This window comes from Anabrus simplex, chromosome 1, assembly GCF_040414725.1.
Source record: "Anabrus simplex isolate iqAnaSimp1 chromosome 1, ASM4041472v1, whole genome shotgun sequence".
NCBI lineage: Eukaryota > Metazoa > Arthropoda > Insecta > Orthoptera > Tettigoniidae > Anabrus > Anabrus simplex.
In genome coordinates this window covers 1,108,221,371-1,108,240,371 of record NC_090265.1, presented here as the reverse complement: position 1 = coordinate 1,108,240,371, position 19,001 = coordinate 1,108,221,371, and the positions used below count along the sequence as shown (strand labels likewise).

General features: G+C 39.4%; 1 protein-coding gene across 2 annotated transcripts in view; it reads right to left on the bottom strand.

The window, feature by feature from the left end:
- The window catches only part of LOC136858067 (uncharacterized), a 579,094-nt gene that overhangs the window by 389,909 nt on the left and 170,184 nt on the right, over positions 1-19,001 (bottom strand). For both annotated transcript variants that reach the window (XM_067137317.2, XM_067137318.2), the window contains exon 10: positions 4,634-4,852. In XM_067137317.2, the coding sequence (XP_066993418.2) occupies positions 4,634-4,852 (219 nt within the window). The remainder of the gene's footprint in view (positions 1-4,633; positions 4,853-19,001) is intronic.

The following is a 19,001-nucleotide window of genomic DNA, read 5'->3' as shown; positions in this document are numbered from 1 at the left end:
GGTTCGAATCCCACTATCGGCAGTCCTGAAGATGGTTTTCCGTGGTTTCCCATTTTCACAGCAGGCAAATGCTGGGGCTGTACCTTAATTAAGACCACGGCCGCTTCCTTCCAACTCCTAGGCCTTTCCTATCCCATCGTCGCCATAAGACCTATCTGTGTCGGTGCGACGTAAAGCCCCTAGCAAAAAAAAAAAAAAAAAAAAAAAAAAAAAAAAAAAAAAAGAGATATGGCAGAGTGCTTAATTGATTTCAGAGGTTGGTTTATATTTTGTCGCGTCTGGTTAAATTACGGAAAGGCTATTATGGAAATTTATAGCGAGAAAGTTATAATTTCCCTACTGGCGCTTGAAGTGTTTTCATCATACGTATAGTATGGTTGTTAGGATAAGTGACACTGTTTGAATAAGAAAACTGAAACGTTTGCAACAACATGCGATCGATCATCTTCGGTACGGTATAGTTTTCTCACTTTGTGCATTTGCGAGCTCTCTCGTTGACATTCAAAGGCGATGTTGGAGTTGATTAGTACAACCCATCGACTGCTGTTCTCTAAAGAAAATTCGAAATGAAAGAGGATAACACGTTTTCGTAATAAATGCGTACATAACGTGGCCGATAGCAGTTATTAACTCGTTGAAAGTAAAGACTGAAGTAAATGATAATTATCTTAATTTTAATGTTATATACGGAAATTAAGTAAGAATGTGATACACCACAAGATATGGCAGAGTACATCACTGATTTCATAGGATATTTCGTATCTTCTCGCGTCTAGTTACGGCTATTTACATGTAAATTTTTCGCGAGGAGGTTATTTCTCTACATGCGTTTCAAATATGTTTTCATGATACATATACGGTGACGCTGTTCGAGGAAGAAAGCTGAGGTGTTTGCCACAGAAATCTCTGGAGTGATACCGTATTTCTCCGAATCCAAGAATTGTTTTCTCAGAATCTCATGCGAAAACTCAAGGGTTGTTGCATTCCCGGCCTAACAGTAAGTTAATGGATACCACTGGCAACTACCGCGGTAACCACGCTGCTTCTTTTCACACGCGCACAGAACTCGTTGACAAACGAAAGCGTCTTTACATAGCTAGCCGCGACAACCGGTTGTACAGTGCCTGTATGTTTCTCGCATCTGCAGAATGGCATCAAAACATGCGACACTTCGAATTCTTAGAAAAGCCCTGGCTACTCAGTGGCAGAGTTACAACGCGTCCATTACACTCGACGCTCAGTAAAATTAAGGTTTATAGACAGCAGGAATATTTTCGTGATGTATAGTCGTATTGTAAAGATACGTGAAAAAGGTATTGCCGGCAAATTTTCAACGGGTTCTAGTCGATATTTTGATGCTAATTTTAAGTTAATGGTTATTAAACACTCGGAAATGTAGAATAATTGTGCAGCCGCAAGAAAATACGGCATAGGCCTAACTAAAGTCAATAATTGACGTTACCGTGAAGACAAAGAGCTAAAAAAATGCGTACGTTACAAAAAATGCATTCAGTGGTCCGCAACAAGGACGCTTTAAAGATGTCGAAGATGAAATTGTGAGGTATGTGCACTAAAAACGCAAGGGCGGAATGGCCATACCGTGGCGCAATAAACTCGTTCGTTGACTTGCAACGTCCGCGATTAGGCCTATATATCGCTAGCCGCTGAACTTGGCCGAATCCGGCAAGCGAGACGTGCGTGTAGCGGTAGCTGGTTATATCTGACGCTGCGTAAAAGTAACAGTTTTATAGACAGCAAGAATAATTTCCTGATGGATCGTTGTATTGTAGAGACGCATGGAATAGGTATTGCCGGAAAATTTTCAACGGGTTCTCTTCGGTATTATGATGCCAATATTAAGATAATGGTTCTTAAACCCGCGGAAATGAAGAATAATTGTGCAGCCAAAAAAACCACGGCGTGACGAAAGTCAATGTTCGGCGTCTAAAAATAGTCTAAAAATGCGTAGGCCTAATGTACAACGAGGCATTCATATGATTTTACAAAGTTCTTTTTGAGCCTGATATAAATGTTTTGAAGGGAAAAGTGGGGTTCATCTTGGATTCGGAAAAATACGGTACTATTTTTTTTTTCAGAATGAAACATACTTTCACGCAGTATCTGATTATGAAAAATAACAAACAAGTAAGCCGCAGTGTGGATATCATCTGCGGAAATGCAAGTTTTGAACAAACTGATTGCCGTTTCATACCGATTTTAATGTGCATGGGAGTTTTTCCGACTTTTATACAATAATCGGATATAACGACAATCCGTTATAGCGAGTAAATTTTTCGCTGTTATGAAATCTCCCTATAACGGACTTCTACTGTATTTCAATTTCAACTGTATCGGGTATCATCGTGATGACATTAAAAAGATTTCTCACGTGTTTCTAAAATCAGCTGTTGTTAGGGCGGCAATATCACTTCATGCTCCACTGCAGTGTGATCGACGTTTTGCGTAGCTGTCATGTGCAACCTTACGCCGGCCCACCTACAGAACTACTATTGACTAACCATACTCCCAAGGGGAGGTCACAATGTCCGCATCACCGATTTTGTTCAAACTTGGTAGGTTGGTAGTACTAAAACACAAAAACACACCGGCGAAGTAGTAGCGCACAACTCTCAAAAATTTTGCAACAAAAGATTTTGAAAATGTTGAGAAAAGTTACGGAGCTTTAGCACGGCAGCTAGCATCAAGTGAGAGAATGTCGACAGTCGAGTGGTTAAGGTTCTCCGCTTCAGTTATGAAGACGGCGAGTTTGAGACATGCTCACCTCAACTATTTCCCCCTGATGTTTCCTGATCCCCTTTTTCCTCGTGTTGCAAATGAGATCGGCAGTTAGTCACTGTCTGACCGCGTTGTGTTGTGTAACGGTTGTGTGCGATGTAACTAGACGTCCTCATCATAAGTTCAATCGGCATGGAGATCTCGCATGTTGAATTATGTTCGAACAGAAGTGTTTTTGAATTTGAAACTACGCAAAGTGCAAACAAGTTTCTGGAAGAGTTAACAAGAAATAAACAGTTGAAAAGGGCCATGGTTTACGTCAAGCACCTTCTTCATATAAATCGCTTACTGGATCCCGGCGACTCTGTAAAGATTACAGAAGAGGCCAAATTACTGGGAAAGAAAATTTTTAAAACTACTTTGACAGTAATATAAAAAAATAAATTTGCAATAGATGAAAAAAGGGGGGAGGGGGTAAAAAGCTGGTAGCAGCGTGACTCAAACTCACCATCTTGATAACTGAAATTGAGAACTTTAACAACTCGACCACCTCACCATAGTCCTCGCTTGATGGTACCTAGCATGCTAAACCTCTCGTAACTTTTTTCGGCATTTTCAAAATCGTTTTTTAAATATTATTTTTAGAGTCGCATGCTACTACTTTGACAGCGTGTTTTCGTGATGTAGTACTACTAACCTACAAAGTTTGAACAAAATTGGTGATGTGGACATCGTGACCTCCCCTGGTCAGCCATATATCGATAGAACAAGGAAACACACGGGAGTTTAAAATAATACTGATACTGCTCTGAAAATTGGGGGGGATCGGTCCCAGCAATCTGGAAGAACAATGAAAAATCGGGAGTCTCCCGCTTAAATCGGGAGACTTGGTCCGTCCTCATTCCTTAATAGTAAAACAAGCTCATGTCATACTCTTACATACTGCCGTACTTGAATTACATTACAATATTGATTTACACCATCAATTAAATGATAGAGTTCATATTTTTCTGAGATAAGAGATTCAAAACTCCATAAGCTTACATATTATCATAATATAAATTGATCTAAATAGATTTCTTAATAATTCTGCCAAGGGTTGAACATTAACCGATAGAGATCAAGTTTTGTTTCTTAAAATTTCAAGATTGCATCATCATATGTAGCTGCAAGCTACAGAATTATGAAATATGAACAGATTATTTATAAAATTGATAATTTTACATGAAAATTTTAAAAACGTGGATTAACTTCAAATACATTTTAAGTGTTTCCTATAGCTGGATACTGGAATGTAGTTTGACAGTTAATACTTTGTCCTTATAAAAATAAATTAATTGTATAAAATTCAATACAGTACAGTAATCTATATATAAATAATGAGCTTCTCTGACGAGCGTTACATATTCTTTTGGCCAGCAATGTAGGCCTAATTAAAAAAATAATTTCCCACTATTTATGCTTTTCCACAATTTTCACTTTTCCTGATAAGTCCCTTGAAAAGTGTATAGGAGTGGTTTCACTATAGGTTGTTGACCTGATACCCTACCTTTCTCATATGAGACAGTTCATTCCATACTAATGTAGAATAGAACCTGCAATTTCTACTAATTTCCGTATATTTTCACGCTCCGAAGTTCTGCTTCTACCCAACTAGTTCTAGTAATTGGCCAATATTCAACCATTCATTTATTATTTAATAAATAAATTGATTCAAATGCCTAACTGCAGGCATGTCATGTTTTTTCTACCTAATGATGAGCTTAGAAAGAAAAGGTGAGAGTTTCTTGCAGAAAAATAGGTGCATGTGAAACAAGCAAAGAAAATCAAAATATAAAATTTGGTGGGGAGTTGGGTTTAAAATCTGAATAACAGGTATACATAGTAGGTTACTCACCCGTATGGTTTTAGGAAATGATACTGACAGTGGCTCTTCATCGTTGTGGTCATCAAAAAGGTTCTCTACTTCAATTGGTAGTAGTACTGTCACTTCTCCATCTACACTATCTTGAGCTATCCCAATCCGCAGAATATTCACTTCCATTAAGTATTGGATAAAACTATCCAATGAGCTGAAGCCCATCTTCAGAATACAGAGTGATGTTAAGTATTTGTCCTGTGCATTATAGAAAAACGTTAAATAATATATTATTATTATTATTATTATTATTATTATTATTATTATATAACAGGCATGAAATGACACATTAAGTAACCAAATATATATCAAAATACTCCCTTAAATTCTAGATACATTTCAGAAATATTGCTTGGTTTTTAATGTAATTTGTTTTTAACAGGAAAAATAACAATTTACGTTCAAAGAGATTTGCATTAAAAACAGACATTTCAAGACACACTTTGATCTCACAGAAACAGTTTACCAACAGACCATTAACAATGGTTTTCAAAGGTGTACCGAGACAATTCACTTCTTATGTGCATCATAAAAGATAGGAAGCTATGAAGGACGATTGGAATACATAAAAAAATTAACACAATTATAAAGCTAAAGTGGGCAGAGGGATCTTGGTACCTTTTTTCCTCTTCCACGTTGTTCTATGTTCATTGTATTATTCCACCAAGTATTAACTTTCATTTTTGTTTTAGTTTTTCCCTTCTCTCATGTTTACTCAGCTTCCTCCTCATTCTGTACTTCTTGCATCAAGAATTCCCATGAGTGGCTTTTCAATGAGTGAAGATGTCTGTCTCCATAATGAAGCAGAGGAATAGAAATGAACTTGGTAGGGGAAATAAGAAAAATATCCAAAAGAAATCAAGACTAATGGGAAAGAAATAGCAGTGTGTGAAGAAGTGGCATTTGTTCTAGTACTTAATATACGGAGATTGGAACTTAAATAGTGACAACTAAATATTTACAACAGATACAAAAGAGTTACATGTTAGCAACCTTTACTGTCCTTCAATGTAGTCACCATCGTTGTGTAGAACCTGTTGCCAGCAATGAAGTGGTAGTATACCTTTAGCAGAGCCTGTTCTGCGATGGTGCGAACGGAGCGGTCTACTGCCTGTCGAATCTCTGCAACAGTTCTGAAGCGAATGCCACAAAGTGGTTCCTTCATCTACGGAATCAAATCGAAGTCACAAGGACTTAAGTCTGGGGAGTATAGTGGATGGTACAGTACTCCCCAGTCCCATCAACTGAACAAATCAGCCACAGCTCGCGCTGTATGCGCCTGAGCATTGTCATGCAAAATGATGGGTGGATTCTGCAGAAAGTGTTGCCGCTTCTTTCTCAAAGCTGGTCGCAGGTGGTGCTTCAAAATCGAACAGCAATACTATGCATTGATGGTCTGCCGTGGAGGAATGTGTTACACAACCATTTGTGCATTTCCGTCAAATCATGCAGAACCCATCGTGATGCAATTTTTCGCATGCCCAGGCATTCCTTCAGGACGTGAAGCACAGTCGTATGCACTAATCTGGTTTCTTGGGCGAGCTCACGAATCGTCAGATTTTGATCACTGTCCAGTAACGCGGCAACAGCAAGCACTTCTTCACTGACGCTCGTAGGATGATCTGCTCGATGAATGTCCGCCACAGTCTGCCGACCATCGTTGAAGGGTTTTATCCAAAGTGCCACTGCTCTGGAAGGCAATGCAGATTCCCCGCAAGCCTCTTGAAGACCTTGATGGCACTGTCATGCTGTACGACCTCTGGCACATTCAATCTTGATCCAACTCAGCTGTTCCTGTTTGGAATACATAGTGACAACGTTACGTTAGACCGCTAGCTCACAAGTGACTTGTGTTTCTCTCACTTGTGCGCACGCAGGTGATGTGGGAAGGGAGAGTCCATTTGCTCTGAGGTAAGGTTGGTATGTAACCAACGTGTGCTAACAGCAACAATATGAGATTTCGTTGCATAGCGTCTCCACAGCAGTGTTGCCACTATTTAAGTTCAAACCCTGGTATAAAAGAAGTCTGTTATAACGAGAATTCATGATGGCGAAAAACGTACTCGCTATAGTGGATTGTTGTTATATTCGATTTTTCATAAAAATTTGGGAAAATCCCGCAATCAGTTTATTCAAAACATGCGTTTTCGTAGATTTTCAAATTATGCCTTATTCATTACAGTAGTTCTTTTTCTGATTCCAAGACAATGTGAACACGCACGTTCAATTTCATTCTGAAAAACTGGAAAAGTATAACTCCAGTGGTTTCTATGGCAAACACTTCAGTTAATTGTAACAAACAGAGTCACCTAACTTAACCTCATATGTACTTTTTTTCTTTAACAGTCTGCTATACGTTGCATCGGCACAAACACATCTTATGGCGACAATGGGAGAGGAAAGGGTTAGGAGTGGAAATGAAACAGCCGTGGCCTTAATTAAGGTACAGCACTGGCATTTGCCTGGTGTGAAAATGGCAAACCATCTTCAGGGCTGCCGACAGTGGGGTTTGAACCCACTATCTCCTGAATGCAAGCTCATAGCTACGTGCGCCTAACTGCATGGCCAACTTGCTCGGTATCTTACATGCATCATCAAAACAGATTTCAAGCACCAGTAATGATACAGTAACCTTTTTGCTACAAATTTACTTGGGAATAGCCTTTCTGAAATTTAACCAGATGCGAGAAAATATAGTGAAACCTCGTTAGCACGTTCCTCATTAAGACAGTTTCTCTCTTAGCACGTCGTAAATTTGAAGTTCTGATTCATGTTAAATTAAATCTACAGAAATTGATTCCCATAGGAAAATATTTGTCCTGAAATGAGTAAATTTATAATTCCAATATAACTGATGCATTATTGGATATTATAACAGTCCATCTTGGAATTTATTCCATCTAGGAAAAACAAGCACTGTTCAACCAGATACATATGCACTCAAGCATCCATAAACTTGAGACGACATCAGTCTAATGAAGATATTATTTCTACTTTTAGAACATGGTGATCTTCACATCAATCTTTTATTTTGAGAACCAAAACTCAATGGAACTTTTATCATCTAGTAATTTGTTCTTATGACAAAATATTTTAACAAAATGAACTGTTTTTTAACTGTGTCCACAAATGATAGACTGAGTCATTTTGACTCTTAAAAATTTAAAGTCATTGTTTTAGTGTTACCAAGAATATCATGTGTTTCTTAGTATAATATATTTAGGCTGAAGATGTCTCACATGGAAGAGATGAAACATGTCCCTTTTTAAAATAAAATGAAAAGGAATAATATTGAACAGCATTATAAAGGTCAGATGTCAGAGTAATACCCAGCGAGAGCCTTGACTGTGACCACCGTCTATTAGTAGCGGACCTGAGAAACTTCAATGCGCCAAAAGTACAGAACAGGAAAATGCCAAATATCAAAGTATGGGAACTCCGGAAAACAGGTAAGGGAACCGAGTATCAGAACTGGATAAAAACCCTATTACCAAGAGATGAAAGGTAAAATGGAAAGGCAAAATGGACCAGACTAAGGGACACATTGGTTAAGGAAGCAACTGAAGTTTGTGGAAAGACAAGTATGAAAACAAGGGAGAAGGAAACAGTGTGGTGGAATGAAAGAGTGAAAGCAGCAATCAAGGAAAGAAATCTCTTGCAGAAAGAAAGGGATCAAGAGAAAAATGAACCAGATCTTAGACTAGGCAAAAATCAGAAACCTCGAACAATTATACCGAAAAATGAAACTGGATCTTAAAAGAACAGTTACAGAAGAAAAGACCAAGGTATAAAATATATATTCACTCAGAAACTGGAGGAAGACAGCAGAGGCAATAAGAAACTACTTTATAGTGTTAACAGAGGTAAAAGGAAACGAACGAATACCATAAAGGCATTTGAAGATGATAATGGAAATCTGGTTACGACAGAAAGTGACATGAGGGAAGTCCTGAAGAACCATTACTGAATAGACCAGTTCAAGAACAAAATAAAGAACCAGAAATCCAAGCCTGGACAGAAACTGAGACAGCCTCAAAATCTATGTCTAAAGGAAAATCTCCAGGTGCAGATGAAGTAAATGCAGACGCAGGCATCCAGGGTATGCAATGGCTGCACAGAGTACTAAATGCCATATGGACAGACAACAAAATAACCGCAGATTGGAGCAAGGGCATTATAATTCCCCTGTTTAAGAAAGGCAGCAGACGGAAACCCACCAACTATAGAGGAGTAACACTGCTGACTCATAGGCTAAAAATTCTAGAGAAGATCATAGAAAGCAGAATGAGAACCATCACTGAACCACAGTTAGAGGAGGAGCAATATGAATTCAGAAGTAACAGATCAACAACAGATCTAATTTTTAGCACTTGCATGCTGATGGAAAGGCAAGAAACTGGTCATTGTATTCCTGGATATAGAAAAGGCCTCTGATAGTGTTGTAAGAGATAAGATCTGGGAGTGCCTGAGGAAAAGAAATGTGCCTGAAGGACTGGTAAGGAAAATTTACATGTTGTACAAAGACTGTACTAGCTGTGTACAAATTGGGGAAGGTCGATCATTATGGTTTGAGACCAAGAGTGGAGTTCAACAAGGAAGTGCACTGTCCCCACTACTGTTCATCACTGTTAAGGACAATATAATGAAGAACATCAAGGAAAAGTTAGGTGAACTGAATGCAGTGGCCTTTGCTGATAATATCAGGATTTGGGGTGAAACAGAAGAGGAAGTACAGACCAGACTCAACGTATGGAAATTCCAGTTCCAGGAATATAACCTCAACATCAGTGAGACCAAGACAGTGGTGATGGCAGTCAAGAGAGAAGGGCATCCAGAAAGTGTAAAACTAGGAGACCACCAGCTAGAGTGTGTGGATAGTTTTCCTTACCTTGGAAGTGTAATCTCTGATAATTTGGTCAGAAAGGAAATTACAGAGTGCAAACGGGATCAGAACTCTACCAAAAAGTATGAACACTTTTATGGTGATATTGATGATTTTTGTTTTAAGAGGAAGTACAACAAGGTAATCATCCACACTTTTATGGGATGACATGATTCCAAAACCAGCCAAACTGATGTTTAACAGCTATTTCGTATCAATATTGACCTATGGTATTGAAGATTATTCAAGACTGCAAGCATCAGAGATGAAATTTCTAAGATCCATTTTAAATTTACAAGCTGCTTTACGTCACACCGACACAGATAGGTCGTATGGCGACAATGGGACAGGAAGGACTAGGAGTGGGAAGGAAGTGGCCGTGGCCTTAAGGTACAGCCCCAGCATTTGTCTGGTGTGAAAATGGGAAACCACAGAAAACCATCTTCAGGGCTGCCGAGAGTGGGGTTCGAACCCACTATATCCCAAATACTGGGTACTGGCCGCACTTAAGCGACTGCAGCTATCGAGTTCGGTTTTATTAAATCAACCATCCAGACGACCAAGATGGAGAAGTTAAGAAATGAGGAGGTGAGGAAGGAAGCCGGAACAAAGACATCCCTATTAGACCGAATCGGCACACACAGACTACGGTGGTATGGGCATGTGACGAGGATGGAGCCTACAAGAACAGCCGGAATAAGTTTGGAAAGACAGGTGGAGAGGAAAAAGACCTGCAGGAAGACCTAAAACCCGATGGATGGACAAGATCAAGGTTGATCTAGTTACCAGGGGATGGACAGTGGATGATGTTCTTCATGGCAAGTTGAATATGGACAGGAAGAAGTGGAAGAGACTCATAAACAGTACCCAGAAAACTGGAACTGTACAATGATGATGAATCGTAAAGGTGGAGTTACCCAATCATTAAGACCTTCTATCTTGTCAAGGAATCAGTTAGCTGAGAAATTCATAATGTCCAATTAGGACCAATTATTTGGTATAATAAATTAACTCTCTTGGGACAAATATTACAGGTTCCTTATGAGAATCATTTTCTGTAAACTCTGATGGCCTAGCAAGTATCAATTTCTCTCATAACACATTGGCAATGCTGATGGCTTGCCTATGCAGTAGCCACCATGGTATGCACTAACCATGCGTCCTGGTAGGTGTGCTAGTTACCAACTGATGAGCTCAAACTGGCGCACTGGGGCAAAATGCTGCCAACAGGAATGAGATAGCTAGAAAATTTTAAATGTCCAATAACGGTCAAATTATATCGGTATTAATATTAAATCTATTTAAAAATACCTCGCTTAGCGCGTTACAAATTTTCACTATTTCTGCTTAGTACGATCACATTTTTCCCAGCCCTGAAAATGTTCTTTGTCAACCCTTGTAAAAGAAATGCGATTTCCAACACAGATAAGTCCTCACCGCAGGAGGCAGAACGTGGAAAGTTGCCTGAAAAAATGGAAACAGCCTTAAACTCCTGAACTTTAGAGAGTAAATCACACCTTCGGGAAGCAAGCCGTTAGCCTTAGGAAAGTTCAGTTTTGCCGTCTGGATTTCATTGATATTGTTGAATAACACAGTTAAGCCTGTTTGTGCTTGTATTTCGCATTCCATTCAGAAGTTCGAAATTTATTCTGTGGTGAGTGATACAGTGAAGTGTAGCGAATATTTGTCGCATGATAGACTACCTACGATTAGGGACATACTCGTGTGAAGTTAACTAGTGTGAAGCATATTTGTCCTATGGTAGCCCAGTTATGGATACTGAAAAAGTTGTGAAATCGCTTAGTAATGAAGACAAAATCTATGATGTGGACAGGCATCCACAACATTCAACGGTGGCACGGATGTTGAAATTTGCACCTCCGATTTTCGACTCATCGATCCAACTGTTGTTGCATTCAGGATTAACGTGAAAGTCATTTTCTCACACAGGACCGAGTTTAAGCCCCAAATAATTCACGGTGACCTGGAAACTATGTTTAATAACCCACTGCTCCGAAATATAACGCTTCAGCCAACATTTGTCTTAGAAAGAGTGTGATCTGCAAAAATGTGCTGATACTCTTATGGGCCCCAGTGCAAATGTTTTTATATTTGTTGTCAGATATTTTACACACCTTTTAATTCACTGTTGTTATTTTGTAAGTCCCAGTGGAAAAGGTTTTCGTATTTGTTCTCTCGTCTTTCTCATGCCTTTTCGTACTCTCATTTCACCTTCAGAACGGTACATAGCCAATATCTTTCACTGTACCCGTACATACACAATGTAAAATGCACGCATGTCGGAAAAAAACATAATGTTTACATATCTGTGTTGGATAGTTTTATTCACATATTCAATAGTATGTTTTCTTGCTTAACACATTCTCTTTCCTTATCCCTTGCAAAAATGTCCTAACAAGGTTTTTCCTGAATAAACTAACCCCTGAAATCAGTCATCCATTATGTGCCGTATTTTGCGGTGTATCGCACATTCTTACTTAATTTCAGTACACTACATTAAAATTAAGCAACCGTTCACTTCAGTCTTTATTTCTTAAGAGTCAAGTACCGGTATCAAGCCACGTTATTCACGCATTTATTACAGAAACAAGTTCTCTTTTTTTTTTTTTTTGCTAGTGGCTTTACAATGCACCGACACAGATAGGTCTTATGGCGACGATAGGATAGGAGAGGCCTATGAGTTGGAAGGAACCGGCCATGGCCTTAATTAAGGTACAGCCCCAGCAATTGCCTGATGTGAAAATGGGAAACCACAGAAAACCATCTTCAGAGCTGCGGACAGTGGGATTCAAACCCACTATCTCCCGTATGCAAGCTCACAGCAGCGCGCGCCCATAACTGCACAGCCAACTCAGTTGGTATGTTCTCTTTCATTTCAAATTGTTTTTACAATGAATATTACTAATAGACTCCGACACTGGGTTCAAGTTCAAATGTTGACGAAAGATCGCTAGTGCACTTAGCAAGAAACCTATACCGAGGATGATCGAGTGCATTGAATATAATTGCTGGAGTGCATAGATATTTACAACGGAAAAAATAACACGTTTACACGCTCGTAATAATGAATGCATCATTGATAGGGTTCTCACTGTAACCGAAGGATAATACACAGTTTAATACAGGAATTTTCAAGGGACAGCCGTACTCGCTATAGTGGACTTCTAGTGTATGTCCTTGTCTCTCCTTTATGTTGGTCCATTTGCTCATAATTGCCTGTCATTCTGTTTATCCTTGTTTGTGACCTTATGTTTCAGTCTTGGATGAGGTGTATTTGTGTGTCTGTCTTGTTCCCTTCCCATTACTTACGATTCAGCACAATGTGTTCCTTTCCTACTCATGTGTTTGCCCTGGCTTTCTTGCCTTCAACCAACAATATCAATTTTTTTTTTTTGCCCACTCTGTTGTCTTGTGTTTAACTTTCTCCACATCCTACACTTCTCACAATGAAAAGAATCTCAAAATGGCTGCCTCAATAAGTGTGGAAGCCTAGTAAGGTCTTTTAACAGCACAGGTTGCCTTATCCAGAACTGGCCAATAAGAGTGCTATCGTAGTGCAATGTAGGTGAGATTTCATATGCGTGGACATTGGTGTGCACTGGCTTGCATCTAAATACATCATGCCGGGCTGAGTGGCTCAGACGTTTAAGGCGCTGGCCTTCCGACCCTAACTTGGCAGGTTTGATCCCAGCTCAATCCGGTGGTACTGTATTTGAAGGTGCTCAAATACGTCAGCCTTGTGTCACTAGATTTATTGGCACGTTAAAGAAAACCTGCAGGACTAAATTCTGGCACCTCGGCGCCTCCAAAAAACGTAAAAAGTAGTTAGTGGGACGTAAAGCCAATAACATTATTATTAAATGCAGCACAGAAAATAACACAGAAAACCATATTCAGGGCTGCCGACAGTGGGGTTCCTATTATAATTTATAAAATTCATTCAACTCAAAAGTAATTAATAATCCATCTTTCAGCAATTGATACAAAGATAATGCAAACTATAATTTGAATGATATTTTTTGGCTTGTTTACAAGCTATCATAATGCTATACAACCATTAATTAATGAAATGGCATTAAAGTTGAAGTTACACTTTTATTCACAACCCATATACAGAGTTCGATAGAAAAATCTGATGGTTTTCGGAAGAAAAAAAAAAAGAGAGGAGAGAAAAAAGGTAGAGAGATGTACCATACTTAAAGTATGTTGATACTATCTGCGTCTGACGAGAAGTCGCGGCAGCTTGTAGCTACGGCAGGAGTAACAGATACTACACTCTTAGCTACAAACATAAGTCGTAACAGACATTCCGAGCTCTCTCAATCAATGCATTCCTTACTAAACTGACGTGACTCAACACAATGCTTCAGTTTTCCTATGTACCTACAAAACTCAAAATGGCCAGAATAATTTTAATACATAAAGGTGGAGACATAAATGATATTAAAGAATGGACACCTATAACCATATATTTGGTGATTAGGAGAATAACTGAATGAGAACTAGATATGAGACTGCATTCATATGTCAAACCAAGTCCTCACCAGCGTGATTTTGTGTGATTACCTGGAACTCATGTCAATGCTTACGTCGTGAATGGTTGCCTCCAGGACGGGAAACGTAACAAAAAAGGATTGTAGCATCATTTTCCTAGACGTCACAAAAGCATTTGACTATCCGACATGATCATTTCAAACAATCTCTCCGAAAATCTGAAATTCCTTCAAAATTATGTAGACTAATGGAAGCATTTCTTACAAAGAACACAGTTCAAGTGGAAGCTGATCATAAGAAATGAAAACCCATTGAAATTAACTGTGGCATAGCTCAAGGGTCTCCTATCTCACCATGGCTGTTTAATTTAGCAATCAATACTGTAATACAAAATCTCACCGACCATGACATATGCCAACATTATGGCTATATTTTATCTGATGATCTACACCGTTATCCTCATGTGCTTTCGCAATGACCTAGTCATACTTAGCAAAACTGAAAGTGATGCTACTACCTTGTTAAATTTAGCTGAAAGCAGCTTTGCAGAAACTGGTTTACATATCCATCCTCTTAAAAGCAAATCTATAATCCTGAACAAAGGAAAATTAATTGAAGGGAATGTCGCTGCACTCGAAGGATCAATAATCCCATTGAGAAAAGCAATGAACGAATCAAGTATTTAGGAACTGATTTCAACAACAAAATCTCTCTTGACAGACAAACTAATAATCACAGTAACTTCCGACTCAAGTAATCCGGTAAAAAATAACCTTCTAAAACCAGAGCAAAAGATCAAGATTATTAACGAGTTTGTTTGGCTGGGTTTAATCTATCCTCTATCCCTGTGACAACTATCAAATGCCTTTCTTAAAGATCTTGAGAAAATTATAAAAAGTTCTGTAAAAGAATTAATGATGCTGCCAGATGATAGGCTACTCCAAATTCAATGCTGTATAATGCCAGAAAGGTCAGAGGAATGGGAATAATGTGCGCAGAATGGGGAGCCAATATACAGCAACATTTGTACTCGCTTACTCGATATTCAGGACGTTCATCTACTATACGTAAGTAAGTTAACTGAAGAACAAGATATGGCACTCCACAGACTTCATGTGCTAAAATAATGTCTTCCCCCAAAGACTGATGGAAGAAAACTACGTGAAATGAGAAATTGATTCTTTCAGTCATGGTGCCACTAACCACAAAAAGGAAAGGGAGTAGTGTCACATTCAAACTGCCCAAAAGCAAACTCCTGGAGGACTCATAAATCATCTCTGTCCTCTTCTGAGTATATAAACGCAGTGAAGATGTAAGAACGTCAACTGCTCAAGCCTTGAGACAGCGTGAAAGGGAGGTGCACAAGGAGGTTCACTGCATCTCTACCAATGACTCTAATCGGAGGGCTGACATCATAGCCATCAACAGAAAGGACAGAAAAGCAATGGTCTTAGATCCCACCATTCGCTTTGAAGGAGACTCAAATCAGGCTTGGTATGTGGACCTTGAAAAGCAAGATATATATATGTTCTATGCTTGCCTTACCTGTCAGCAAAGTATAAAATAACTAACAATTGGTGGATTATCAGAGGCCTGCAATTCGGAGCAACAGGCACCCCTCCTTAGTCAGACATTCGACCTTCCTACAAAATATGAAAGTTCCCTTCTCTGAATTAGAAAAAATAGTAATACAGATATTGCAGGACTCTCTACAAATCATTCATTTCCATTTATACCTGAGAACGTGATTAACATTCCTCCCCACTGACCCTGAAAAAAAAAAAGCATTAACAATTAAATTTCCATTTTTTGATATTTTAAATTCCATCAAAACCAGAACGAATAGAAATGAATAGTGTGATGACTCCCTCTGTATCACATGTTAACAGACATGGTGTGCATGTTCTCCGCCACGTTCAGCACGGCCATCGATAAAAGTCCAAGTACGCGTGCTTTTTGTCGGCTTAATGTGGAAGTTTGTAAACAGTTTGTGGTCCTTTTTCGGTAGTTTTATATGTGCAAAATATCTGGTGTTAACTTTTCGTGAACTGAAAAGTGAAAAAGATCAAGCATTTGAGAAGTAGGACGTATACTTTGTCATATGCATCAATTTACTAATGCATGTGAATTTGACAACTTGCTATGTCGTGGGTTGCAAGTCGGGTTAGGATAAACATTTGAATGAAAAACGGCATTTTCTTCACACCCAAAATATCCCACTCTATTTTCAAAGTGATCGAAGGCTATCCCACATCAAGATTTGCCTTTAAGTAATAGCACCCTTAACATAATTTTTCAGTCAGATTAGAGCCATAGCAAAAGCTGTTGTCAAAGAGAATGCCAAAATCATAAGTACAGCTCAGGTAAAAATTACAGCAAACTTACATTTGATCAGCCACTACTATCAAGTTGGGAAGATGAACAAATAGGGTTCCTTTCACCAGTTGAAAAATGAATGTTATTCATCACTTCTGTGGGGATATTGTTGAACATGCAAGCAAAGTGACAGATTTCACAGCATATATTGGTTCTCTGCAAAACAATACAGAGGAGTCCGGCTCCATGGATAAATAGTTAGCGTGCTGGCCTTTGGTCAAAGTGGTCCCGGATTCGATTCCGAGTAGGGAATTAACCAGAATTGGTTAATTTCGCTGTCACGAGGGCTGGGTGTATGCGTTATCTTTTCATACTCATCACGACATGCAGGTCGCCTACGGGCGACAAATCAAAATACCTGCATCTTGCGAGCCAACTTGTCCTCGGACACTCCAAGTACTAAAAACCATACTCCATTTTATTTAATACAGAGGAAGCAAAAGGCAGTCTGTTTTCAGTCCTAACAAGTATACCAGAATATAGTAACTCACCCAACTATCACATTTACCCATCAAATTAATTATTTATGTTTTCTCATGTAGAGGAAGTTGTGAGAAATTTTAGTGTACAAGAAGCATTATGGGGAGAAATATTTCAAGAATGCCTGGATAGTTTACCTCCAATTACTGTTTCTCATGGACCTGGGTGCTGTACTGAACATTGCTCAGGAGTTGGTACCAAAATTAATTTTCCATTACAATACGATGCCAATTTTATTTACGAATAAAAGAAGTAAGGAAAGAAATGCATGCTCGTATGACCACAAAACATACCCGCAAAATGTCAAAGGTGTCTAGTAAACTAACTGATGGGATGAAGTGCTGGCAAGATTCATTAAGCTAAGCATGTTAATATATTTTTAAGTAGTTATGTAGGAATTAAATGTGTATGCCATACCAGTACGTAACAATCATGTGGGTGCCTGCAGAGTTATAATATGTTTATATTATGTAGCATGTACACTAACAGTTGAACATGGTTTTTTAAGGTGATAATTGATAATTGCAACTGAGTTTGATTTCGGGCTCAATTAATGAAAGATCACTTAGCTTTATAGACACATACACGTTTGAAATATTCGTTAAGATACTGGCGAACGAATTTCAGAAGGAATGTCATTAAATCATTACTAAATGCAAAATATTTCCTATGTATTTTTCACTTATTACTTTCAAAACAAGGAGCACTATATCTTAATTTGAACGATACACAGAACGCATATAAACACAGTCATCGGTCAGTAAACAGAATACACAGTCCTAAAACATCACGATAATTAACACACTAAAGTATGAAGGCTTTCACGGCCGGTGTCAATATAATAAAATTCTTCCGGGCTGTTATGCCGTGGTCCACTCCTCTCGCTTCTCCCAGACGTTTCGACTACTGCTGCGGTAGTCATCTTCTGTGGCGTCGTGTAGATACGCTCTCCTGTATCCCGCTGGCGACTGCAAACGTTGTTTGTGAAGCAGCTGTATTTATATGTAAGTGTGTGGCCTCCAATTGGCTCGCGCTGTGCAAACCGACATCTGATTGACTATCTGAAAGCACGACCTCCGATTGGGTCGCGCCGAGCAGCTTGACGTTTGGTTGGCTATCTAAGCACGCGACCTCTGATTGGTTCGCGCCGGGCATGGATTCTGACTGGGTCGCTCCGAGAAGTCTGTCGTCTGATTGGATCTTGGAGTGCACGACCTCCGATTGGGTCGTGCCGAGCAATGGAACCTCTGGTTGGTTGACTGTAATGTCCCTGATCTTAGTAAACTTCGGCCGTACGTTATATAAAGGGGTGTACCAGGCCTTGCTGAGTTTCATTCCTTCCTCCTTTCTATTAAAGTTATCGGGATGTTTATGTATTTCGATTGCTTCCCTGTAGAGACGGGCGTGAAAGTGGGATGTTGTGGCCAGTATGTCAGTATCCTCGTAACGGATCTCATGATTTCCGTCAAGCAGTGCATGCTCCGCTACAGCTGATTTGTCGTATTGCCCCAAGCGACAATTCCTTTTGTGCTCCGTCAGGCGAGTATTGACACTTCTGCCAGTCGTGCCAATATAAACAGCTCCACAGCTGCACGGTATCCTATAGACCCCAGTAGATGTTAAAGGGTCACGTGGATCTTTGGCAGAACGTAACATGTTTCGTAGCTGTTGGGTCGGCTGAAAAATGGTTTTTACTTCGTGACGTTCAAGGAGCCTTCCAATACGATCCGTGACGTCCCGTATATACGGCAAATAAGCGATACCTTTCTTCCTGGGTTCTTCTCGCTTACTATTCGCTGGCTGTCTTCTGGGGTGGAGTGCTCTCCTGACCTCTTGTACCGTGTAGCCATTGGTTTGTAAGGCTAGATCAAGATGCCGTAGTTCCTTCTCGATGTACTCTGGTTCACAGACACGAAGGGCGCGATCCACCAAAGTCTTCATCATGGCGCGCTTCTGCCCAGGATGGTGATTCGAATTTTTGTTTAAATATCGGTCTGTGTGTGTTGGTTTTCGGTATACTTGATGCCCTAGGGATCCATCATTCTTCCTCTTCACCAGCACGTCCAGGAAAGCTAATTCTCCATCCTTTTCCTT